Consider the following 27,990-nt stretch of genomic DNA (forward strand, 5'->3'; position numbering starts at 1 on the left):
GGGAGGGGGGTGATTAACGGGAATATCGATTCCATTTGGTTGTATATAGATTTTATTTGGGTGCATATTGATGGGTTAAATATTTCTTTGTATGAAGCACCGTTACACTGAAAGTACAGCTCCATTTAATATAAATATATATATATATATTTTTTTTATGAATGCGCTGTCATGTTAAAAGGACAGATCCATTTGATTTTAATGAAAGCAAGTAAGCAGTGTATGTTGTTGGTTTTTTTTTCTCGGTGAATTGTATTTCCTTTGCTAATGCACTGTTCCTGCTGAAAGTACAGCTTGGTTTGATTTCATTATAATTGTGTTTTGTTAAATCGTGAATTCTGTAATACATATGATTCGATTTATCATGAAATTGTATTGAATATGGAATCAATAAAAGATTATGGAAAAAAAAAAAAACCCTGGGGCTGGACACTCAGACAGTCATTTTTTTTTTTTTTTTTTTTTTTTTTTGTGTGTGTATTTCCTGGGGGTGGGGGTGGTGGAATGCAATGTGCTATCCCCATCGATTCCGCTGCCCATAGCCCATCATTGATTCTGAGCTTGACTAGTGCGATCTCCTCTCAGAGATGGCTCAAACTAGCTGCTTCTCTAACGTATAGTGGAAAAAAGAAACGTGACGGCTCTGCCAATTTTAACACTTTATAAAGATCCATGCCTTGTAAAACTTATTAGATTAAATAAGATAATGACATATGGAATTAAATCATGTCAATAGACTTCAGTTCTGCTGGATTATATTTTGATCAATAATAAGATTAAAGAAAAATACTTTAAAAATATTTTAAATAAAGTCGCATCCCAATTCTTGAACTATCGATGCCCGCTAAGTTTGATCGTCGTCGACCAACCGACTGAACAAAATACTAAGGATTATCAGCTGGTGAGTTCTTTCAAGTATTTTGAGGATAACGCTAATGCCAGTTACATTGTTCAATCATGAAGTAAATTTTAAGTGCATGTTTAAAAAAGGATAATGAAGATGTATAAAGTCTGTGTAATTTGATATACAATATGTAACTAGCCATTTGAGCACTGTTTGTTTGATACAGTCCCGTATGTGCGTAATTGTGTAGGCAATGGCTAATGCCCACACGCAAGCAAGAGGGCCTCGGCCTCGTCGACGCGACGTCGGGCATTTGTTGCACGTTGCGCTGTAGCTAGCCTGACCAGACGCCGTGCGAAGCCTGTCACGACTTATAATACCAGGGATGTCGGCAAAATCGTGAAATAGGCCCCACCGCAGTGCGCGTGCACCCGTGCGTTAGCAAGCAAGGTTAGGTTAGGGTTAGGGTTTAGGGTTAGGTAGGGTTGTATTTATGGTTAAATTGGCCATTAAATTAGTCAAGGGACATTAGGGAGTCCTTCCGAGAATAAAAAGTAGAAGACCAAAGAAAAAAAAACGAGAGAAAGGGAGGACGAAAGATGCTATGCTGTGGAAATCGGCCCCACCGCCGTATGCATCTCGCGTAAACGCCGTTTGATGGGGCCGCATTCACGAGTATTATACTGTGGAAGAAAGCCCCACCGCCGTGCTTATCTACCGATGAACGCCACACGGTGGGGCTGAATTCACGAGTATAAACAGGCGAGCCGCCGTAGTATTTGTACGGATACGCAGTGGTGGGGCCTATTTCACGAGTATGCCGGGATGTCAAGTTCAAAAAATTTTTATGAGTGAGATTTTCATGACTCGGCATCACTCGGCATTTCGGCGTGCGAATGTGCCAGCGAGCGAGGGTGTGGGAGGGGTTCCCCCCACCCGTGGCCTCCTATACGGTAGGGAGCTTTTTCAATTCGTAGCTCTTATACCATCGCCATCGCATCGGCATTACCAACAAGCATTGCATTGATTGTGGCATGTGGGTCGGATTTCTACTATCTGGATATTCTGTGACCACATCCCATGGGTCTATGGCACATGGTGACCAGTCCAAGGCAAGGGGCCAGGGCCGGGCTTTGGGGGGGGGGGGGGGGGGTCGAGATGCAGTTCATAGAATCATCCACCATTATTAGGCAAAATAGTGAAATTGGCCCCATTGCAGCAATAATAGATCTAACTTAACTAGATTTCTAAGTGGCTAGTAACCCCGGGGCGCTCCGCAACACAATTATAATCTATAGAAATCTACTGTGGGAGCGAAGCGTTCGGGCTGGTGGTGATGATGATGATGATGATGGGAATCATGAGGATGAGACGATGATGATGATGATGATGATGATGATGATGATGATGATGATAAAGGTAATGATTAAATAGGCCCTATGCACTAATTGCGATTGTTATCTTATCATCATCATTGGTTGGTTGATACTGTTATCTTTTCTGTCTAAACCTGGAACCTATTCTAAAAGCAGCACCACAGGAGGGAGGAGGGATAGGGATCAGAGGGGGAGATCCGAACAGCCTTCTACATAGGCATTGCTACTGAACACTCATGACTATGATCATTTAGATTTTTTTTTTTAAAAGATTGATAAACGCTGTCTATGATCAGTTAAAGTAAAAATAATAATATTAAAAATAATTTACCTTCCAACTGACACAGACATAGGGATACCACTGATTTAGGGAAGTTAAGTTGAGTTTCACACAACGGGTCACTCACTTCCTTTGTTCTTCTGGTCGCAGTTAAGTAGCTAATGGCTTTAGCGCGTGCATCAGACAGTAGAAAGCAAGTGAGGGAAAGAAGGCTTAGCTAGGCCCAGGCTCGGCTAGGGTGGGTCTGGTCTAGAAATACAATCAAGACATAGACCCTACTAAAACTGTCCCTCGTCATCTCAGGCAACTCAGCTGCTCCAATGCTAGTCTAGTTCTATGGTTGTTAACTTGTATGGGCTGTGGTAAAATTAGTGTGGAGGAACAAGTCTTTTCAAGAATTAAAGGAAGAAAGAAAAGAAAGATCAAAGGAACGAAAAGAAAAGAATTTGTATTGGGCCAGTCCTGACATGGCTGGATGACAGCAGAGCAGAGGCTGGACTGTGTGTACTGTCAAACATAAGCTGGTGTCTACTATTACATTTCTCATTTTAAAACGGTTTTACCATCTGGTTGAAGTATTGAATTAATTGTGACCCATGCCGTGTGCAAAGTTTTCTGCTTTTTCCTTCAGCGATAGCCAACTCAGCGGCAGATTTCTGGTGCAAACACTCACAGAACCATGTCATGACTTAAAATGTATGTCACAAGTGCTCTTCCACATCCTCTTGAGCTGCCATGCAAAGACCTGTACAGGATGGATTGATGCAGGAATTTACTGGTCTTCAGTGCGGGCTTTATTCTTAAGAATTGTTGGCAAGGTGCTGGACAGCAACTTGTATTCTTGAGCTATACTCATGAATAACAGTTTTCTTTTCATTAGATAGAGAATGATGCTTTCTAGGAGTTAGAATATATAGATCGAATACAAAATGAGGATGGAAGAAGAAAATACTCAATATACCTCCTGATTACTGAGCTGACAAACTTTATGCAAATCAGGGACTCAACCACCATTTTGTTTATACACTAGTAGAAGGTTAGAGCTGATATTGCTCTCTGATTGAAAGTGAAATGTGAAATATAAAATTGATTTCCATCTTTAGAATTGCTGTGCTCATTGATATTGCTTTATTCAGTTTAATCTACTAGAGAAACAATTCAATTTAAAAAAAAAGTATCTTTAAACATCCCCCTGTGAAATTGGAACATGTTGTTTTCTTCAAATTCTAGAGTAATTGTTTCTAGAGTAAGCATCAAGAGCAGAAACTTATCACATTCAACATGTTCCCAGTCCAGTATGTTTTATCATGCTGTCTTCTCCAACTCTGTAAACTCTTGATTGACAAAGCACCTCAATCTCTCTTCCTGTATTTACCTGTTCATCTCTAAAATCCACCACACATTGGCTTGTAATCCTACAGTATCAGAAAGAGAAAAGGAGAGTGTTATCACTTGGCACTACAAACAGTACATAAGTGAATGTTGCACTCTTTATTATTTTATGTATTTAGTTGCAGAATATAAAGAATATAACATATTATCCATGCTATACTGATGTCATTTCATTTTCTCCTTGATTTATCAATGTGTTTCCTATCAGCAAACATTAAAGAAGCAAGGAGTGAGTGATGTCACTTGACATGGCAGGAGCCTGCGATCCAATAATGCCTGAGGCCAACCAGGAGATTACCCAGCTGGCCAGCAAGCTTTCCCAAGTCAGCAACAAATTCATCAGCCAGTGGACGGGGGACACTTTGCAGCAATACCTGAAGCAGCATGAGGCACAGCACAGGCACTTCATCAAGCAGGCTCAAGGTGAACATGGCTTCTTGGTTCTTGTTCCAAATTTTATGCCTCTGCCAGGAAGTGTTGCCGGAGGCATTATTGTTTTTTTTTTTTTTTTTTTTTTGGTCTTTCTGGCATTGCTACTGAGTAATCCATAGAGGCATTAGTTTCCTCCTCCTCCTTCTCCTCCTCCTCCATCTTCTCCGCCATCTTCCATCTCCTCCTCCTCCTTCTTCATTTTCTGCAGGTAGTATGTAATATAATGTGTAGAAACAAAACTATTTTTCATTATTATGCATGAAACAGGTCTGCAAATAGGTGATCCTTTGCTTCAGATTACTTCCTTCCTATCATTGCTCCCCTCCTTCATATTGCTTTGTACTGAAATGGATCAACAAAACTGTTTGGATAGTGTATACGGGCGACTTCTGTAATAACTAAGTCTTCCGGACCGGCAGTTTTCTGTTGTTGTATCGAGATTTCATTATAAAAGGGAATTTTGCACCATAGACTGTTATAATAATGTTGGGACCTGAATTTTTACTTCATTGTAATGAAGTTCCATTGTAACCATGTTTGTTGTAATGAGAGCTCCCTGTACTGCCAATATTGCACCTGTCTGATATAGGTTCGTTGACTTCACAAGCCCTTGAAGAATGTGTAGCTTTATCAATAGACAGGACTATATTTGAAATCTGTAGCAAATGTGTAAATTTCTACTTTGTTCTTCCCTGTGTATGTACATGTATGTATCTGTATCTGTGTTTGCATGCTTTTTTGTTTACATATTTACATGGATCATTCTCTGCACATTAAAAAAAAAAAGGAATCCTTCTAATTAAAAAACACATTTTAGATGCCTTAGAGAATAATCTACCCATTCTTCTCTCCCATGCTTTCTCAAATCCTCCAATTTCTTTCTTCTTTCTTGTTCTCATGTTGTTTGAAATAACTAAGTTGACCCTCTCCTACTTTCAGATGAAATTGACAGAACACAAAAAGAAATTGGTCAACTTAAGGAGCAAGCATCAAATAATCAATTAGGTGAGTGTAAAGTCTGATTAAATTTTTAGGCAGATGTTCATTCATATATCATATAGAAAATTGGTGAATCATATTCATTGGTTTACATTGTGTCAATTATGCCTTCAAACCAAAGGTGATTTCAATCAAGGGGTACGATAAGCATCATGTCTTCAGGCTGTCAGTCCTGTGTGTTCATGGATTATGCTGCTTGGATGTTGAACAAAATAGGGTCAAGGTCTAATGTCCAACTCAATTAATTTTTAGCAAATGATTGCTGCAATAGTAAATAGAGAAAATTAGTGCATGTCATGTATTTGATCATTATCATGAGATGGCAATCTGCTTGAAATTTTTGTCTGTATTTGAAAGGTGAAAGAGCAGACTGAAGATGGTTGTAATATACTAGTATGTAACTTTCCTGAAGTATTCAACAAGAATAACAATTATATGTTATAATTGGGTGAGTTACAGTACACAAGTAACTGATCTCCAAAATGAGATGTGTTGTCGCAAAGCAAACAATGGCAGAACTAATTTCTTTGCCTTGCCATAACCAGTAAATATGAAGCAGCAATAGTTATTATATATCAAAATGAAGTGACTAGTTTAAATAGTTTCTATTGAATTTTATTTTGCTCCTTCTAGCCGTGGCCAACCAGCAATCCAAAGCCAGGGAGATCCAGCAAGCCATCAAGGAAGCACAGGCCAAGACAGAGCAGCTTCTCTTCCAGAAGGAGCAATGGGAAAAACAGCTGGAGGAGGAGACTAGGCAGTGCCAGGAGCAGCAAGAATGTACGTCCATGGCGAGTAGATCTAGGCATACACCTTGATACATGTATATCTCATATGTATATCACCAGGGCCAAATATGGAGGAATGGGATTTACTTTAGTATTTAGAGTCTAGTTTCAGTCCAGTGAAGATGTTTGGATTGCATTCATATGTATCTGGTATGTATGTAATGTATTGTCACATATTTTCTTTGACTAATTGATTGTTGCACATAAATGTAATACTCAATACCATCTGGGGTATTAAATTAACTTGTTCTATGCTAAGTAGTCACTGCTATCCCCTATAATACGTCAGTATGGAGGATGACAACTACTTGTACTTTCTTTTCACATCCTTTCACAATGTTACAACCCTTACCAAACTTTCATCTGTCTCACCCTCTATAGTGCTGGCTGCCCAGGAAAAGGCGACCAAACAGCGCCTGCAATCCCTCAACATGGCTGAGAATTTCTTTAAGGACAGAATGGGGCTGGAGTTCAGAAAGATTGATGGTAAGAATGTGAGATTAGAGAGAAGGATTGAAGCTTGACACAATATATTAAAGCATGCTACAAAAAGTGATCAAACATATGCACTCATTCTTGAAAGGAGGAGGGAAGTTTGCAGATGTCAAAGTTTGGCAAAATCATCATTCTCATAAAAACATGTTTGAAATGAAAGTATGAATCATTGCATAATGGGTAAATTCACATCTTATGAAAATATTTTCTTGCTGGAATGATGAACCATCAAAGGTAAACTTTTTACAAAATTGTGGTCTGCCCTCTTTTCTTTTCTTTTCTTTTTTTTTTGGGCGGGGGGGGGGGGGGGGGTGGGGAGGGGGAGGGTGTAGGGGAGTGGCAGGGAGCTTTTTAACCTGTTGATCAGACACTTGCCCGAGTATACTCAGGACTCGCTTTCAACGGACTAATGAGGGGCAGGACAGGAAGGAAGATTTCAATCTTCTTCCTTTGGCACAATGTGCCTGGTTGATACAGTACTGTTTGCCGACTATTGCTAGTCACCTGGGGTGAACCATGATGTGTCGGCATCATTCGCCCAATTTCAGGAGAGGGTTTGTGGGGCAGACCTTTTCACTGGGTTGGCACCCTGCTCTTTGCAAGGAATGAATTCAAAGAAATGTGATCTTTCACATGCGTGAGGTGTGACTACTTCACACATGGGACCTCCATTTAATGTCCTATCTAACGGACAAAGTGTTTTTGCCTCTTACCATGAAGGGAAGCATGACTATACACAACATTGCTCAGCTATTCTCACTAGGAATTGAACCCAAGCCAATTGATTTGTAAGGCAGTAGATGCACTACTAACTGATCTTGAGCCACATCACTGCCTTGAGATCATTTTCAATGAACATATCCATGAACCAAAAATTGTTGTATAGCCCAAGTTACTATTATCTTAATGTAAAGTCCATTTGAATGACAGAATTCAGTATATTATCATTTCAGTTTATTTTCATTCCCACAACTTTCATCTTCTCATGACTGGATAGAGTGTGATTTGTGTGTGTGTGTGTGTGTGTGTGTGTGTGTGTGTGTGTGTGTGTGAGAGAGAGAGAGGAAAATGATTTCATGGAACAGAAAACTTACTGCTCGGTATTCATAATGATGGTAGTGAAATGATGACTGCCATCACAATTTATGCCCTTCTATGGAACAGCATCTTTCAGCAACATAACAAGGACTCTATACAGCGTATATGTCATGGTTAGTTTTTTTTTGTCCCCCCCCCCCCCCCAAGGTGATAGGCTTCAGTTTGTGTTCACCAACATTGACTCCAAGGCCCATGATCGCAGCTTCTACATCACCATCAAAATTGACAACAAGAAATACCAGGGTAAGTTGATGAAAACATACTGTGGATTGAGATATCCTGAATATTGAAGAAAAAAAAAAATCAAAATTTTGCAATACTTGTATGTGATCTTTCTCATAATTCCTGAGCTCATGTCATACTGCAGATCTTTAACCAGTACTATTATAGTAGAACCCCACTACAATTACCTTGGGAGCATGAAAATTATCATGATATACGTGTATCAGGTTTTGTTATGTCGGGTTAGAAAAAAAACCAAAACAAACTAGAAAAGCACTTGGGGAGCACATACCTTCCCCAAGCAGCTCATTTCCACTCATATAATCATGCTGAAAATTGCCCTATTTCCCAATGCTAGTATCTCAGAGTCTACCTTGTGAGCTTAAAATCTTTATTGCATGCTGCGCCTCGAGTGTGTGCTCACCTCAAATACGTGCAACTTGAACTCTGTCGTTTATAACCCTAAAGTTGCCAATGGTAATCCTTAAAAAAAAAAAAAAAAATGTACAATTTCCTGAATCCAGACAGTGGTCTGGACCACAACCAAATTTAGTCATCTGTTCCTTGTGTCATTATCAACTTTTCCTTTAAGTTTTCACTCACAACTTTTTAAGTTATATTTGCAACAGACAGACAAACAAACCAATTGCTGGCAAAACCAACAGCTTTTCTTGGCAGAGATATATACGTTGTAGATATACACAGAGTTGGGAACAGGAAAAAAAAACAACTTTGTAATATAAACAGGGTTTTGTTATACCCAGTTTCTCTGTAATGGGGTCCCACTGTAGTGAAATCATGTATGGAAATCATGATGCAACTGACAGGATGTGAGCCTTGATTTGACCAGAAAGAGTTGGAATTGGGTGTTCATTAATGCTTTCCTTAATTCCAAACCTAGTTTTGACATAGGGATGCAAGTATGTACAGAGTTGGATGTTACATGTTACTGTTACTGTCTTCATGTTGAATAGTACACCAGCCAATCCCACAGTGTTTCCTTGTGTTTAAACTTCTGTGCTTGTTGTTGTATAGGAATGCTTCTGTTTTCATTTTCTCTCCACAGTCACTGACTGCTGTCCAGAAATAACAGATCTTCATGCACTGGTTGATGTCCTCAACGAGTCAAACAACCTGATGAAGTTTGTTGTTGAAATCAGGAAGAAGTTCAAATTGGCGACGTGAAATGGAGACAGGACATTTATATACTGTATATGTATTTTTTTTCCTTCTTCTTACCATCAAAGTCTCAAAAGAAAATTTTCTGATTTGATGATAGCTAATAATCAATATTATTCAAGTGTATAGTGCTTGTATATAGCTGTAAATACAAATTTGTAAAGCTGCTGTTGTAATATGTATCTTTGTCAGATTGTATACATGTTCATGTATATTCAACAAGGAATATAGTGTGTTTCTTTTTCTCCCTTTTTTACTAATACAGTTTGCATCTTACAATTATTATTTCATGCATTCTTTGACACAGAAAACAAATAACTGGTTTCATTCGATCAATCTGTTGATAAACAGTAAAACTCCTTGTCTCTTGTACGCCTGTCCTCCATGCAGCAAATCTTACCATTTTATGCAATTGTAATTACAATTGTACATGTACAGCAGTGTTTGTAAGTATATTAAATGTATATGTACTATCCCAACATACAGTAGGGATTTTTGCTACATTTATGAAGAGTGACCAAGAGCAAGTGTACCAGAAAAGAGAATACTTTATCACAATGAATATTGCACTGGGCCATTTTCAGTGAAATTCCCCGGTCAATAGTTTTGCAGATTGTATAGTATGTTAGTTGAATGCATGTATTTAATATCTCTATTATTATCCATTAACATATTGTGCTGAAGTAATTTCCATCCTGCAACATGTTTCTCATTCATAAATCTTCACAAAATTTCCTTTTTTGAAACAAAAGCAAAATTTTAATCCTTTGTGTAAGATAAAAAGTTGTAGCTCCTGACTTATTGACAAAACTTGATTTCTGTCAGATTTTTGTTTTGTTTGTTTTAACAAGTGGGAGTGCCAAGAGGTGATGACATCTTGAGTACAGTGCACTCCTGTTACAATGAACACGGTTATAACGAAATTTCGTTATAACGAAGTAAAACTTCTGGTCCCAAAATTATCGCCATTAATGTCTATAGTACAAAATTCGCTATAACGAACACGGTTATAGCGAAATTTTCGTTATAACAAAGTCTTTTCCGAGCCCCACGGACAAAGAAAAACAAAAGAAATGTGCTCTGTTATAACGAAATGCGGATCGCCTTCGACAATTCATAGCGGAACAAGCATGGGCGAATGCTTCACATCACGGTGTGTTCGCTCCGTGTGTCACGCACAGTTTCCGTCAATTTTATGCTCTCTTTAATGTAATATCCAAACGAAATTTAAAAGGTACAGTATACCATTCCGTTTCACATATCTGCACAGTGTAAGATGAGTATTCAACAAACAGAATATGATATAAGCGAGGTTTCCTTATTTTTGTTATACATGTATATTGTATTTGTTTGGTTATAACGAAATTTCGTTATAACGAAAGAAAACTGCCGGTCCCGAGCATTTCGTTATAACGGGAGTGCACTGTATCACCATTTGGTGAAAACATCAGATTTTAAGTCATGTCTGAATTCATTCTCATTCAGTTTTGATGTTTGGTACCTCTACCATTTTGTTTGTCTGATTTTGCTCTGTTGAAGTCCACTTAACATAATGTGGAATGCACATCACTGTTCTTTGTGTATTGAAGACTGACATTAAAATGTTATCATACAGGGAAACCTTGTTACACTGAGCTTACTTACACATAAGTACAGGGTGTATCACTTTTAATAAAAATGAAATAAAGAACTGCCTGTAATTCAATAGGACCAAATTAAAAAGTTTGTAGCATGATTCATTTTGCTTTTCCAGATCACTTTCCGCTGAATCTCCAATGCAGTGTGGGGGCTTTTTCCTGATGTCATTTTTCGTGTTTCATGAGGAAAAAACCCCACAAAATTCTCTTCTTGGCTATTATACCTAATGTATCATTTGTTTGTAATGCACATGTTTGGAGATCTGGACCCTGTGGCATAGAACTCTTGACAAAATCAAAAGTAAGTCTGTTTCAAACATATGTTTGATTTTACAAACTTACGTGTATGTTCGATTTCTTGGACCTATGTTTGATATTAAGTTTTATGCAACAGGGTCCTGATAGTTTGAAGATCATTGTACACTACAAAAGACCCCTTTTCAATCGCCCCCCCCCCCTTCTCTCTCTCTTTCATACTAATACACTCTCCCCTCACTACTGCCTTTGTGTAGATACAGTGTATTGACACAAAGGTAGGATTGTGTGTGCATGAACAGGTCTTTGCATTGTTACTGTAAAACCAGAAATTTTCGCCTGCATGAAACTTCTGTAAATTTTGCAAGAGCCAAGATTCGTGAAAGTTAAACAAGCCCAAGTTTTGTCTAACCACGTCAATGAATGCTAATGGCAAATTGTCGCGAAAAAAAAGGCTGGCTCCGATTCTAGAAAGTTTCATGCTGCGTACGTTTGTGATTTTACAGCGTGAGGTGAGGGAGCTTTAATTCCCCCAATCAAAGAACACACTTGGGGCTGATTGATAATACATTGGTACAATTACAGTACTGTATTGTGCAATACAGTTTAATTGTTATGCATTTGTCTGAGGCAGCCATTTCTCATATACAGTACTGCACTGCTCATAATAAGACACAAAACTGCAATCTCTTACTTTTTACACATAATCTCAGTTGTCACCACAGTTGACATCATCTCTGTCATCGCACTTTTCACTACTACCTTCAACCTTGCATAAGTCAAATAATCACCGAGTCAAAAGTCCTCTTATCTTTATATTCTATTGATTTTAATCCCTCATTTTCTCTTAGTCAAAACTATTTCTTCAGTCCAAATAGATTCGACTTAGGCAAGATTGACTGTATTGGCAACACATATTTTTTTTGCAATTTACATCACCAAAATTTCAGCCACGTAAAGCTGAATCACACACACTCCAGTTAATGTCATAACTGAAAACACCAGAAAGTAGACAGACACCATTAATTTTCTTTTTTCCTCACAATGTTTTAATACATTTAAATATTATGTAAAGGTTTGTTCAGTCATTCACAGAAACATTCCAAAATATGTGCACATTACATGCTGAAACATACAGGTAACTTAAATATACAGCGTAGGGCGTGTTAAACAATAAATGAGAAGCTTGCACAATGCCCTCTGATAGTCTCTGACAGGGTGTTTGAAATAAAATACCATGTACAAAGAGAGCCATTGCCTTTGATGCACTCGACAGAGAACTAAAAACCAAACACCATGCAAAATGAATGTAACTATGTTGAAGTTTTACACCTGAAGTTTCGTGCAAATACATTGTAGCAAGGTTCTGCTTTGCCAGCAACTACTCAGCATGGTGATAATTCAACACACAGCAGACTTGCATCTCATTTTTATCTGTTACAATAATGTAATAATACTATATATATATCCCACGTCTGTACCCTTTTTGTCTTCCATGTGACATATCATTTACTTAATACTGAAATTCATGCACCACCACTGGCAAAGTCTGGACATTGAATTTAGATTTCTAAAATAACTCGCTTCATCCTCCCTCTATACACTGTAGAGTGTGTATCCTCTCTGTTGGCAACAAAACAACCTCTGAAGCATTTCATAAAAAGCCTAGCCTTGCATTCAGACTGTTAGCCTCTGCCATCCTGTTGTTCCAAATGTCATCAGTCAATGAGAAAAACCACCTCTACCTATAAAAGTAATGTGTAGATTCATGCAGACAGACATGAACACAAAAACATGCAAGAGAATACCCATGAAGAGTTTAAAGGGACAGAAAGAGAAATAGACGTAGACAGATGAAGAGACAGAAGAGAGGAAAATAAGAGACCACTATGAAAAGAGAGACTGATTCTCATGTTTACACACAATAGTAGGACATATGGAAAAGAAGAGAAGACATGAAAAGTATGCTGTATATCATATAGGTAGAGAAATACAATTGATTAAAAGACAGGATTGGTAGAAATAAAACTAGTAGGGAGGAAGGTTTGGGAGGGAGTATAAGGTACAACATGGTCACATTAATTTATTTTACCAAATAGTCTTGATGTTAAGTTTGACATTCATTTAATTTTACACATTTGTACTGTGATATGTATCAATTTAATACATGGGGTTCATCATGCCTCGATGCACTACATCATTTCAAATAGGTGCATAATATCACATAAGACTGAGTAATAAAAGATTCATACAACATTTTGATTATCACTGAAAACTTGCATAGGTTGCATAAATTTGTTTTTATGCTCCAGTCCTTGTCTGTGCTTTAAAATGTATGTTTCAGCTTTGCAATGGCCAGCATACCTACTGCTACTTGTGTTATATAATTGTGCACAATCATTTGCTACATGCACTGTAGTTTATGTGCAGACAACACCAGTACATGTACCTGGGGAAAAAAAAAAAATCACACGAAATAATGAAGCACAACACTCTGATACACAGGTGTTTCATTTAACATAATAGTTAATTTTGATAGGATTTATACAGTCAAACCAACAGTTCATAAATATCATAAATGACAATGGTGCATTTTATGTCATATCAATCTACTAATTCATTAAGATTAGCTTTCAACTTCCACAGACATGACCTTTCAGTCACAGCTTGATCCAATTATATACATCAAAGATTATACTGGGTCTATTCTCTTTACATGCAAAATCCAACCAGACTTTTTTTTTTCTTCTTGTATTTTAAATCCTCAGTGATCCAATACATTGTAATGACAACAAAACCCAATCCAAAGTAGCAAAGTAATATGAATAAAATATTTCTGCTTTAACTGATACTCGCATCAACTTGCCATCATGGGTACATTTCTACACCACTGGGTTATACTTCACTCATCTTTGTAACAAGATCGGTACATAAATCTGCGAGCAGAGGAATATTTGCATAGAAGTTATTGGTACCATATATCAAATGGACTTAACATAACACCTTTATTCCTCTCCCCAATGTTAAAATCAATATACACTAATACATCTCTGTACAATAGCCACCATGAACATATTGGCCGGTGAGAATGATAAGGGCATGAAGGTGCCTCGAACACTATGGCTTTAGTGGCAACTTAACGCCCTTATCATTCTCATTGACAAATATTGCAAGAATGACCAAATACTAATACCTAACACAAGTGGTAACACAAGACTGTGTATACACGTGTATTACACAGTTTTTTGAAAGTGTTTTGAAGAGGAGTCCTTCTAGGCCACTATTGAGGCTCCAGAAACATTTTAAAAAGGATAAACTATTTCAAGAGACAAGGTTTCATTCAAAGTCATTGAGTATATGATTTCCCATTATATTGTACATACATTGTATGTACAATGGCAAGAGACTTGTTACCAGCTGTGAGTAAACACAATAAAAAAAAAAAGAGAAAGAGAGAGAGAGAAAAAAAAAACCAACAGGACCAGGACCACATGCTCTTTAGATTTATACAATTCGACAGATGACTGAAAATAATTTTGTTAGTACTTGACTATACAACTTTCAGTCTTCTAATCATTTTTGACACCTCACCTTGATATGTACACTGTATTCTATCTCCACGAAGATCACATGCAATACATATGGGAAATACAGTTGTACTATAAAGTATTTTTTATATCCTTCGCCAAGGACCACCCTCTGACTTCTACATAAAAGAGATGCTATAGGGAGATATGAGTGTCAACATTTACAGTACTTCTTTACAACAAAGGGACACCTTTTCAATTTTTGTTTTCACTGTATGTCATCTTAATGTCATAAAACAGGATATATAAAAATGTGAGTACTGTGTAAAGAACAGGAAAAAATAAATTCACTTGTCTACACTCCAATGTTGAAGAGAAATACATTAAGACCAGTACAAACACCAAGACAACTATACCATTAGTCAAGTAAAATGCACAAATGAGGCATGTGCACACTATTACTGTGTACAATTAATCAAAAGTGCGGAAAGTACACATAGTGAATCCTAAAAATGATGGCCACCAAGAGAGGGCAGTGCAGCATCACAAACACCCTGAACACCTGAGTTACTTGCATATCTTAAAACACTGGCAAGAACTTTTATTTCATTTACTTTACAAAATTAGTTTCCAGTAAAAAGTGTTTTTTTTTTTCAAAGTAGCACCGAAGATTTAATCAAATTACCCACAACCCTAAACATATTTGTCAATACCATCAGTTTTACTTTCATCTGTGAGGAATAAAAAGACACATTGCTGGAAATTTTTCTTTAAAACTCAAATAATACCAGAACATGATTTCTAAAAGCTGATGCAATTTGTCTATGCCAAGTGTTTTGCCAATGTAGTATCCAAGCTGCAGACACTACCTATCAAACACTGCTGTGTCCACCAGTTCACAGGGAGATGTAAATCACAACTGTCAAAGGACTTCTTGGGCCTGCTTCATCAAATTGATCGTTTTCAGTGGCATCAAGATTAGCAACTCATATCATACAGAATTCATGCAGATACACACATAAATGTCCTCTAGGTATAGTATGATGAATATGATGTTCATTTACCTTCTTGAGAAAATACATAGTGCAGCTTCCTATCTTCAGGATCTAAATCATCACTTGGATAAAAAGTGTTGTGATTTTAAAGTTACTGGTATTATACCTTTCTTCGGGTTTTAATCACAAAAATAATTTCATACATGAAATCATCTAGACCACTATTGACCTGCTGCTTGTGATTAAATCTATCTATGTTTTTGACACACATCTATCAATAAGTAACTTTGCATGTGTTTTTGTGTATAGAGAATATAAACTTAAATGAGAAATGAATGTAGGGTGTAATCAGAAACCTCTCATGCAGCTCTAATAACACAGTATAACTGTTGGATGCTTCAAATGTAATTTCATTAAAGCAAATAATAATAAAAAAAACAATATTCATTACAGGATAAGCTATGCAATTGTGGTGGGTACAAAATGGCTAAAGCCTGAAGTAGAGACTAGCTGATAAATAATGGTATGATCTGATGGGCAAATAGCCTCTATCACAGCCACAGATCAATTGATATCTCAAACCTAGGAAGGATGCAACCAGCTGAGAGATGTTGTAGCCCAGGTATCATTAGCACTCTTCTGGAACATTCTCTGTCATGCAAGTTATGATAGCTTACTTAATTGTATCTTTAAATGGCAAATTCATAGATACATGACATTTAAAAACAACAACTAAAGACTGAAGAAATTACTTTAATTGCCATGGCATGGAAAGGAAAATGGTTAATACTTTCAAACACTTCAGAACATATTTTGTGGTCACTTTCATTTTAGATGATTTTTTGTCCTCTTATGAGGCACTGTTTAGAGCAAGAGACGATCACTATCAATGTGGCCAGCCATTTGAGAAGTCAATTTTATACCATGATTACAAAGTCATACATAACTTCTGCTACAGACAGAAATTTAATTCTAAAGATCTTTTAAACATACCTGTAGAGTTTTCCATGATTTAATTGTGAAATCAGCAAATGTTGCACAAGACACTTTTACACTTCTGTATGATCACTCAATTCTGTACTTTGGAAGATACACAACTGACAAATGTCATGGTCTATGCATGTGCACGGAATATTGTTAATGCAATCTTGCAAAGCAAGTTAACACAGTTATGGTTGTCAATTGAGTCAGAGGTCACACAACAAATAATGAACACAAAAGAAGCTTGTTATTACACAGTTCTTGTCAGCAGGTCAGAAATACTACCATGTGTTGATGCATGCAATCAACAGCAGCCCTTTGATGTTCATACAATGACATCATTGGCATAATGAGTTGTAAATACTGTAAAAAGTGATATGCGGTGCATAATAACATATTTCACATCAATCAACAAAATACATAGCCACTCTCACATCTCAAGCCATCAGTGTTCTCTGGATCTTACAAGTGGTGCAATCTCATCACAGCAGCTCACTATCTGGGAGAAAAGTGAAAGTGATGCCACTGGCCAGAAGGGGATGAAAGTGGTGATGACGACAACAAAGAAGATGGCGGTGACACTGGTGGGAGTGATGGTGCACTCGGGGATCTTGATGACCACTCTGGAGACGGGGGGACAGACTCCACCTCAACATCAATCCTCCCCATCACTCTCTGCGTCTGCATCCTCCTCCTATACAGGAGCAATTTTTTCCCCCACGTCGATTGAAAGATGGGAGAATCCATGAATAGGTTGTGGAAGAAAAAAAGTGAAGAGAAAAGCCAAAAGAGTGGAGTTAATGGATGAGCATGTGAGATTGAATTCAGAAAAGAGGCAAATGCTTGGAGATCTAAAAATGAGTCAAAAATTGCATTCAATTCATGCAATACACACAATTATTCTTAAGAAGTACTGTAATGTTAATATCAAGGCATTGAAGCTTTCAATTGTGAGGGGCTGATATAAAGCAACTTAAAAAGGAGCATTGAGTGGCAAATAATCAACTATGGAAATGATCATCAAGCAGTACATGTGTACTGTCTTGCTGCCCTCTCAAATTCCTCTAATATTTCATGTGACAGACTAAGCTTTGAACACAAGCATTATATTGTCAGGTATTACAGAATATTTGTATACTTTCATTTTTGTTTTGCTACTTGTCTTTTAATCATTGGCATTTTACAAATTCGTAGTGAAAAATATGCCACAACCAATGAAAAATGGTGATATTGTCTCTTTCATCACTCTTTTATTTGAAATTACACACTCCTTTTAAGATTTTTTATCACTAAATGTTTGAATTGATAATTTACAAACATGACACATGATTCCAAACACTAAAAAACAACAAAAAGAAAAAAATGAGTAGTTTCATATATCTATAAATTTAGTCTCTTCACTATACTAAAATTTTGAGACCAAAACTGATCTAGCAATCCATCAACAAAAATGACATCACATTCTACATAAGGATTAATAACATTTCAATGAAAAGGACCTCACATTTACTACTACATACAACAAATGTTTATAACAATGTTAAGATCAAGAAAATCACACTCTAACAGTTTTATGAATGTCTGAATCGAACACTGACTAACTTTACACTTTAATATACGAAATATGCACAGATGCAGATGAGTCAGATGAGTGAGGCTATTTTATAATCACTTCAGCTTGAATATCACACTACTTCTGCCTACAGGACAGCATGAAATCATTCCAGCAAAGCTTCTTGTTTGTAGAGAAATACCAAAATATCCACTTTACAATGTCAGGAATGCCACTCAAACAACTAATATTTTAATCACTGCTGTCTCTACATTCAAGAACTGCATACTTTTCATCTCCTGCACCATCATCAATGATTTTACTCCATTCTTCCTTGTCCCTGTTCATATTTGTTAATTTCTTGGTATTTTGTGATTTGTCTTTGAAAGATTGAAATAAACATGAGAACTGAAGAAAAAAAAAATGATAGAGAAATTCTGAGTAAAATTCAAAGAAAGAGAAACTGAAGTCTTAAATAAAATAACCTCACTTCAACTAAGTCCATACATACAAAGACACGACATTACAATTAAAACTAAAGATATCAGTCATGTCATGCTGCTCAAATTGATGCAAACAAAAATTCAAAAGCTGAGGCATAAAAAAAAAACATACAAGTGATCAAATATATATAACTGCACTTTGACAATTTGAAATAAAACTTCACAAAAGCACACAATGAACAATAATGACACAAATGCAAGTCATTTGCTTCACACTGACGGTACTCTCAGCCAAAATTACAATAAGCATAATGTCTAAGAGATAAAAATATCGCATCAACATTTGACATATCTACATAAATGAGTCTATAATTCACTTTTCACAAATTCTAAGCCTAGTTTACTTCTGACAAAGGTTGGGACTTTTTTAATATTATGTTTGGATAAGGAAGTCTTAATGCCTGACTTCAAATTTGGGTTCTATCTTTCACATACAAGGATATATAATCAAAATCATATCCAATTACATAAGAAATGTTACCAATTGCAATATGCAGGGAGTATCAAATTAATTTTCAGGGAGCACATTTTGTAAAGTTATTGAAACATGTCATATCAACAAATTCACTAAAGAATCACCATAATCAGCACCCAAGCTTCTACAGCTCAGCAGTATGAATGAAAGAATGAATACAGGCATTGATTGTGGAATATTTTTCCTGTTTTTGTGCTGGTGTACTGCCTCCTTTTTAAATATTTTTATTCAATTTGAACACACTAGCAGGTCTTTCTCATAATCGGAACCATTTATTTCAACAGGCAAGTACATTACATTTCGCAACCTAATATAAATTTCATTGTAAAATAGCTCATTGTGATTGAACTCATTAATTAATAAACACCACTAGATGTTTGGAGAGCTCAAAACCCAATCTTTCCAGCAATTATTTCTAGTCAGTCTCTTCAGACAATGAACTTGTTTGGTTAGTGAATCAAAACACAGTGCAATCATAAGCATGCAAGAAGTATAAACATACAGTAGAATGGGAAGAAAGGAAAAGAAAACTTACATCACACATTGACGATGAAAGCATGCAAGGTATGTGACTGGAATTTGAAGAGTGCAGAAAACGTGCAACAAACGAGCAGGTGTGCATAGAACCAATCAGGCAGGAGTGCTTGCTTCTACAGTATGTGTATAGACCTCACAAGCGCATTTTTTTTTTTTTTCCATTTGCATGTCCTAACAAGTATAGTATAAGGATGATTGATCTTGAACGTAAATCAATCTTTCTAATGCAGAGGGTGCCAGAGGTTTGTTTTGTTTTTATTTTAAAAAATAAAGAAACCGCATACTACACTGAAGGGACCTCTTTTTTTTTTCATAAGTGGAAAGGTATGTCAATGGGCACACAAGACTCACTGAACTACCAAATTAATTTAATGACATGTCACCATATCTAATTCTCATCAAGCAGTCATTCCGACCACTTGTAATTCTATAAAAGCCGAGAAAAGATCATTATCAAAACATCTTTGGACATACAATATTGCTGTAGATTTAGAGTATTCATATATTTCATATTGGGTTAGAATCTGGCTTGGTATGAAATAAATCTAGTTATAACAATCATGCCACACGTGCAACATGCTGGATGTAAACCTTTTCTGATATTACTGTCAAATTTATCAACTAATCATTTATTTATCACTGTGATTTTCATTTTGGTATGAAAAGTTTAAAGTGGACTTCCAAAACAACCAGGCAAGTGTTTCACAGCAAAGTCTTTGGATACAAGCACAATATAGATACAAGATGACACATGTAGATATCAAAATGAATATATATCAAGTGCAGAGTGTGTGAGCAAATGCGATGCAATGTATGCAAAAGAAGTGCTCGGATGGTACACATTCGTAAGTTTCAGTTTATGCTTACTGGCTCAGTCTTAGCCATTCTATGTGTAGCTCTCTGACTACACTGATGCCATCACCAGATGTCCAGGTAAAAGAGCAAAGAGGATAAAAAAGAGGGGAAAAAAGAGGAGAAAATGACAATAGCCCCCCTCCCCATTGACCCAAATTCCTGAGAAAATGTCAGATATCATACATTTTGTGTGTATGTCTTTTTTTTTAATGTAATAGTGCCATATGTCTTTTGAGAGTTTGACTTGCAGAGTAAAGACACTTATTGAGAACTTCTTGGTGTGATGGTAATGAAGGGTCTAACTATGATCTCATTCATTTGTGACAGGTTACAATGTGAGGCACATTCTTCAAATACAACAACAAGAAAGTCATATCATTCATCCGTCATGCATCAGATTCAAGACCAGTGGCTCAGGATGGGGCAGTGAAAGGGACTCATATATATTGCAGTGGTAGTGAAAGAGAAAAAAATTTCAAAACCTCTTACAAAATCTCTTCTTAGAGGTTAGGCCTACTGTCTGGACATGTTTGCATAATTTTGAGAATTATTTAGGAACAAATACTTTCTTTGTCGTGATTGCACTTATCCAAAAAAAAAAAAAAAAAGAACAAAAATTGGCTTACAGGGGACTGTGGTATATACTGTAGGACAAAAACAATGCATCTGCACTGTTGCACTATACAACTTACAAGTTGAGTCTTCTCTGGAGGATTTGAGCAATGGTTGAATGTTGTGGAAACATCCATTTTTGATATGCACTTGAAGAGTGAGTCCATAGGAAACTAAAATTAGACACAGCCTTATCACATCCAAATAGCCATTTAAGCTTTACTCCTACAGAAAAACACAAATAAACAATCTCCTGAAACAAAACTGCCAAGTTATGTATATGTACGTATCACAAATTGTTTGATATTCCTGTAATCAACAGAGAGTTATTACTGAGAAATATTCAGGACAGGACATTAGTTAGACTATTCCCCCTTATGTGCTTACAAAGTTTGAATTTGGAAGGTTAATATTTCTGTTTCATGTGATTCTATCAATACATTCCAAAAATTAATCACAGGAATTCAACCACAACAAAGTCACAACACCACCAGTAAAACAGCAACAACCACAACATTCAGTACATATCTCTTCTACATGAACATTTAAGAAATGTTTGTTTCTTGTTACATGGCAACCATATCCACCACAGCTTGTGTCACCACGGCAACTGTGCCACAAATATCACAAATTTTTGCTGTTCCTAATCCCCCCCCCCAGAGTCTCTTAGCAATTGCTCATAACATGAAGATGCCCACACAAATTATCAAAATGACATTTTTTTTTTCATTACCAGTATAAACAGGCAAAGCAGATGGGTAGTATTAACACTCAGAGCCCTGAATAATGCCACTTTTGTTGTGCTTGGTAAGAAAAGCACTCATTTAAAACACCAAGGCTTCTGAATTTTTGTTGGTATAATCTTCATCATCCTATTTTTTTTTTTCTAATAGATTGAGAGGGGCTTTCTGTAAATGACAAAAATAAAAAAAGAGAAAGTGGGCATTTGGCATAATGCTATCAGGCTACAAACAAATGTGTATGAAGCAGAAGAAGCACATGACTGAGGATTGTAGTGGAAATGGCTGCTATCAAACACTCAGTGTAAGGTGCGTTTCGGATGTCTTCATGTCTGTGTATGTGTGTGACTTCAACTCTATGGATGACACATTATAACTGAATGACTACATGATGACACAGATAGATTGGATAACAGGGTGATATAGGAACAAATAGAAGAGCTGATACACTTAGAACACAATTCTTTCATCAGGCTGGAAAATTCATGACATTTGCATGAGGCAATCTTAAGGCATACGTACAGCAGGATGTTTTATATAATGGAATGTACACATGTATAAATTCCCAGAGTAATCTGTAAACATTAAAAAACACAAAGGAGTGACAAATGCTCTTGTCTCTTAATCATAATTCATTCTTTATCTTTCACAAACTTGGTGATCGTTTTGAGCACATTATTTTTTGTTTCACACCCAGGTATATCACTTTTCTCCTTCCTTTGTTTACCCCTCTGCGTGGCACAATATCTTCCTGTCCATGGAAATGTGTGCAAAGTTTGTGCATATTTGATTCACTGACACTGATAGGGTTAAACACAGTTAGCTTCTTTCTCTCAACCCTTGAGCCTGAAATGCACTGGAGACTGAATTGCCATGCTCAATTGTACACAAATATATTTGTCCCTGCTACAAGACTTGTATGTACACTGTTAATTCTGACAGAGCAGGCAGTTCAGAAACACAGTTTCAGTACAATGAACTGACAGTCTAACTTTTGAGGACAGGTTTTCTCACAGACTAAAAATACTTCTGGCAAGTCTGATGCATCTCATAATCATTCACGAAAAAAAAAAAGAGATCACTTTGTAAAAATTATTTATGTCGCTCAAGATAGTGTGAGATGTTACAGAAATTAAATTATACCTCCATGTGGCTTGTCATGAATCAACCAGTAAAAATGAAAGAATGTGCTGTACATCACTGAGATGAAATGCTTGAGTGAAACTGTGGCACAAACCTAGAGCCTTCGAGACTGAGGCATGGAATGGGGAGAAAAAAGAAAAAAACACTGATCAATTCACAGTCGCTGTAGAGATCCTGAATACAGCACTCATTCTAGGTGTTCACATATCAACTGAACACATCTCATACAACTGTTTTTTTTTTTTATTTGTTCTTTCATTGTACCATCTCTTCTGTACAGACAGTAATTGACCTAGATATTCAAACCTATGAAAACCTATGTAAAGGCACACGAAGTGGATTTTTTTATTCCTTTTGCATTATTTTCAGAACAGATGATGATCACTGGTCATTGTTAATGACAGTCACTATCTAAACAGAGTAGGGGAGGGAAGGTATGAGAGGTTCAGAGACTTGAAATGACAGAATTTCTGTTAATACAACAGGAAGGTCCAGATATGTGCACAATTTCACTCAGGTTTAGGATTGGAAAAACCTTCACACAAGATGGGATAAACTCAAGAGGACATTCAGGACTGACACAAGAAATTAAGAGAACTAAAAAAAAGACAAACACACAATAGGAATGAAAAATGACAAGAAACTGAAAGATCTATTGACTAGAATCTTGGCTCTGGTCACTTGGGCAGGTGTAACAATAGAATGAAGTAGAGAAATGAAGAAGAGAAAGAAATTGAGGAGTATATATTTCACTGGCAGAAACAGAAGAAACACCAAAGAACAAAAACAAAGGTAAAGACAAAAGGCACAAAATGAAAGCAAAAGTACCATCAGAAATTTTTGCTCTGTTTTCATTAGTGGTTTTGAGGCATATATTCTACAATTCCTTGTTTTTTTTTGTTGTATATTACAATTTAGCAGTTCATGCGACAGATCTTGATATTCAACATAAGTTTGATGCAAAGATCATCCTTAATTTGCCATATTCATGCAGTTAATGGCCATTAATCTTCAGTGGCCCTCTACTTTGCTGCAAAGATAAAAATATGCACTTCAGATTTTTGAATGGACAGACAGAGGTCTCAGTGAATGACAAACAGATCGTTGGTTCTCACAACAATTGTATCTATACAGACAGACATCTCTAAACACACCCAGAGTCAGATACGATGTGTGAAACTTACAGAACTTAACCGTATTATCATCAGACATATCCTCTGATAAAGGTCTTCATCTTCTACTTCACTTTTTAATACTTTTTTCCTTTAAAAAATTGAGCACTTTTTGAGGATTTGCTTTTGTTGTTTTTGGCAAATTTAATTTTTCAGGAATATGTACATATTTGAAGAGAAATGTGGCGCAGTAAAAGCTGCAAGCAAAAACTATACATATAGACTGAGTAAAGTTAGCGGATTAAATGTTGAATGTCTCAATTGCAAGATTTTTTTTTTTTTCAAAGTTATGGAAAAATCCATTGAAAAATATCTTTACAGGTGACATACATTATTGAAGGTAAAGTTACCTCTTCACTTACGAGATACAAATTAACATGTCTACAAAAATGTATGCAACCTCATGGAGTGGACATAATTCCAAACAGTATGGTGTGTAGGGTTAACAGGCCTGGAGTGGCATCATACAATTGTACTTCTCAACCTCATCACAGGCATTAATATTCCTTCATACACACTAGAATGTACACTTTGAGCAAGACATTATTCAACATATATCAAAGAGAAGTTTTCCTATTGCAGAGATCATAGTAAGCTTCTCTGTCTGAGATTACAAGTCAGCCGTATCATCTGAATAAATGATTGAACTATTAAAGCCAGTTCACAGTTAGTGCATGTCTGCACCACAGACTTTCGAAACACAAAAAAGTCTTGTGATGAAGCACTTGCATGCCATCTGTGTAATTACCAAAATAATCATGTAAAAAGGGAAATTCATGTAGAGCTTTTGTTTAAAACATTGTTGATAAATCACATTCACCTGCACATTCCAACAAGTGTGAAACACAATACTTAACAATATTCTACATGGAGCTTGCCTGAGGATTCTCTTTGTTTTGAAGTCAATGGCAAATTCAAAAACATTCTTCAATGACCTTCGTTTTGCACATGCACAAATCACATCCATGAACTGGCTTATTACCTGACGTACACACATCATAATATTTACATTAAGTATCTTTCTTTGTACAGTACATAATTCTATTTATGTTTGTTTTTCTTACAAAAGGATCAAGCAAACTCAAAATGCTGTAATCATTCATACCAAAATAACATTTGCATAAAACTTTCTAATAAGAAAGACATTTTACACGTAGCAGGGGAACATCCCTCAGAGAACAAAAATTGCCAACAAACACCTTACTGTATGATACCATGAGCTGAATTTTATTTCATAAACATTTTACCAGTGGGTCACAAGTTCTTCTCATGAAAGTTTGTGCTTTTATCATTTTTTGAACACAAGGTGAAGCAAATATTACTTATTTTGGGCAGCCAGCACAAATTATCCTTGAGTCTTATCTTTTCCCAGATAATTGTCACATATTCAGTAGAAGCAATGGTAATAAACGCAGGCTATGCATATATGAGAAATATTGGTGTTCACTCTTTATACAATGAAGATGTTACACGATGAAGGTGATAGTTAATAAGCCAAGGTTGGCCATGGAAAGCAATCCTACCATTCCCTCCTTAATCCCACCATGGGCAGCTCATTATGCACATGTTTTGTTTTGTGTGTGTTTTTTTTTTATTTTTGTCATCCCTGTCAAAATACCACAGAACTGCCAAAACATTTGTCTTGATATCCTAAATCCCTGTACTCACCACAAACAATGTAAACCTTGGTGAACTATGCAACATACTCATGATACTTATCTCTTGTACATTGTAGCATATCTCTACTTTGCATTTTAAAAATAATTTCACTATACAAACATATACTTTCTGAAAATAGGGGTACATGGATATAGAAAATACAGAGTATTTACACACTATATACACACATAGAAAAAAATCATCGGCTACCATATGATACAAGGGGGCAGTTAGACAATGCTATAGCCACTTCAAAAGGATGAACTCTGTGATGCAAAGACCACAATGTTAGCACAATACACATCACTGACAGAGGAGTCCTGTTAGTGAAATATACTCACTCAAATAAACATGTGTGGGACAGCATCAAGCATCATGAATGGACATCTATGATGATGCAGCATTCTCACACATTGTAACTGTCTGCCTATTGGCAAACATTGCACTTTGCACACAGAATTTGGCCATGTCCTCTTTTCCAATGCAAGAGACCACATTATTACAGTTTTTTCCCCCCAATTTAGATTTGCAACAACAAATGTTTCATTCTATCACTCAGGAATCTCAAAGCCAGGCTATGAAATGATCTGCCTTTTTATAGTCCTTGTTCATCTCCAAATGAGGTAGCACCTATCAAGCATAGTCCAACTGACACCCCAAATCTTTACATCCTATTAACACTACTTAATAGCACCTAGTAGAAGCAGTATAGTGTATTATGATCTACACTGGAGATACAGAGAAAGGTAATTAATGAAAAGTACAACACACATGTCATGATGATGGTGATGGTGGTGGTGGTGATGGTGGTGATGGTGGTGATGGTGATGGTGGTGATGGTGGTGATGATGATGATGGTGATGATGGTGGTGATGGTGGTGATGGTGGTGATGGTGGTGATGGTGGTGGTGGTGATGGTTGATGACAGCGATGATGGTGATGACAATGATGATGACAATGAATAATGGTTGTGTGGTTGTGATACTTTGGTGGTGATGAAGAACATAATGTAATGACAATGGTGATAATGGTGATGATGATGATGGTGAAGGAGCTCATGCTTCACAGATATAAATCATTACAGAAAATCAACATAGCGAAATGTTTGACACATCTACGGTAGGTATAAACCTCACACTTACATGAAAAGTTGCATGTATGAATGCAAACAGCTCTTTTTTTTCCACTATTCATTTTTTGTTGAAAATATGTCCCATTTTTCGAGAAATGCAGGTCTAAATTAGAGACACTGTTTCACAGGTAAATGATTTCACCTAATAGACTAATTATTTCTTGTACTGTGTGACATTATGTCTTGACAGGATGTGAACATGATTTGTAGATCATGATTTCTCTGTGAACACTAACCAAGTACAGAAAAAGAAATATAGAATCCACTAATATTAAAGTTACTTTTCACAAAACCAAAATACCATTCACACCGAACCTCTCTGGCTGAAATAAATACTAAAGTTGTTAAAAAATAATTCTCTGCACAATACAGTATACATGAAGGTTAAAAAAAAGAAAAGAAGATCTCAACCTACTACTCAATGAGACTGACAAAAAACACATTCACACTCAACTTGGATATATATAGTTGTCTCTATAATCTTGCACTAAGCCCCTGATTCTTGTAGAAGTATCAAAATGAACCTTTATTTAGTATACACAAACAGTGAATGTAAGTGCAGAAATAGACATAACTTGCAAAGAATTCATTCCAGTATCATTCTGTTCCTTACAGCTGTTAAAAGAAGCTTGTCCTCTTACTTTTTTTTTCAGTGTGTGTGGGAACTATCAGTCCAGCTGTGGAATTGTGCATAATTTTTGACAAAAATAACAAACCTCTTTAGTAGTATATATATACATATAGATAGATATAGATATAATTTCTTCAAATTCCAATATACTATCATTGTTCTGGCACAGCATGCAAATAAACTTTAACTACAAAATTGCACATTAGTAAATATATGCAAATAACAAAGTAGAACAATTAATCATATCTTTGAAAAAGTCTTCGAAAATACATTCAGTAGAGAAAGTTCTAAGTGTTATGGAATATTTTCTGCATGTTCTTGTCTTTGTTAATTCTTAGGAGGACGATCTCATAGAATTACTCATTCGGACAAGGAGATAATACTTTTAATAATTCTATTCATTTATATGTATATATACAACACATGCCATTTTTTTTTTTCAATGCACTCTAAATAATATATGTGTACACATAAACATA

General features: G+C 36.3%; 1 protein-coding gene across 1 annotated transcript; it reads left to right on the top strand.

Annotated features, from left to right (window-relative positions):
- Positions 1-751: 751 nt before the first annotated feature.
- On the top strand, positions 752-10,827 carry LOC140243381 (uncharacterized). The gene is made up of 7 exons (XM_072323059.1): positions 752-901; positions 4,101-4,315; positions 5,264-5,329; positions 5,957-6,103; positions 6,493-6,597; positions 7,852-7,947; positions 8,993-10,827. Exons 2-7 carry the CDS (start codon positions 4,129-4,131, stop codon positions 9,109-9,111), a joined length of 720 nt encoding a protein of 239 aa, XP_072179160.1. The 5' UTR covers positions 752-901; positions 4,101-4,128; the 3' UTR covers positions 9,112-10,827.
- The last annotated feature ends 17,163 nt before the right edge of the window (positions 10,828-27,990 follow it).

Source organism: Diadema setosum, chromosome 20 (assembly GCF_964275005.1).
Source record: "Diadema setosum chromosome 20, eeDiaSeto1, whole genome shotgun sequence".
Lineage (NCBI taxonomy): Eukaryota > Metazoa > Echinodermata > Echinoidea > Diadematoida > Diadematidae > Diadema > Diadema setosum.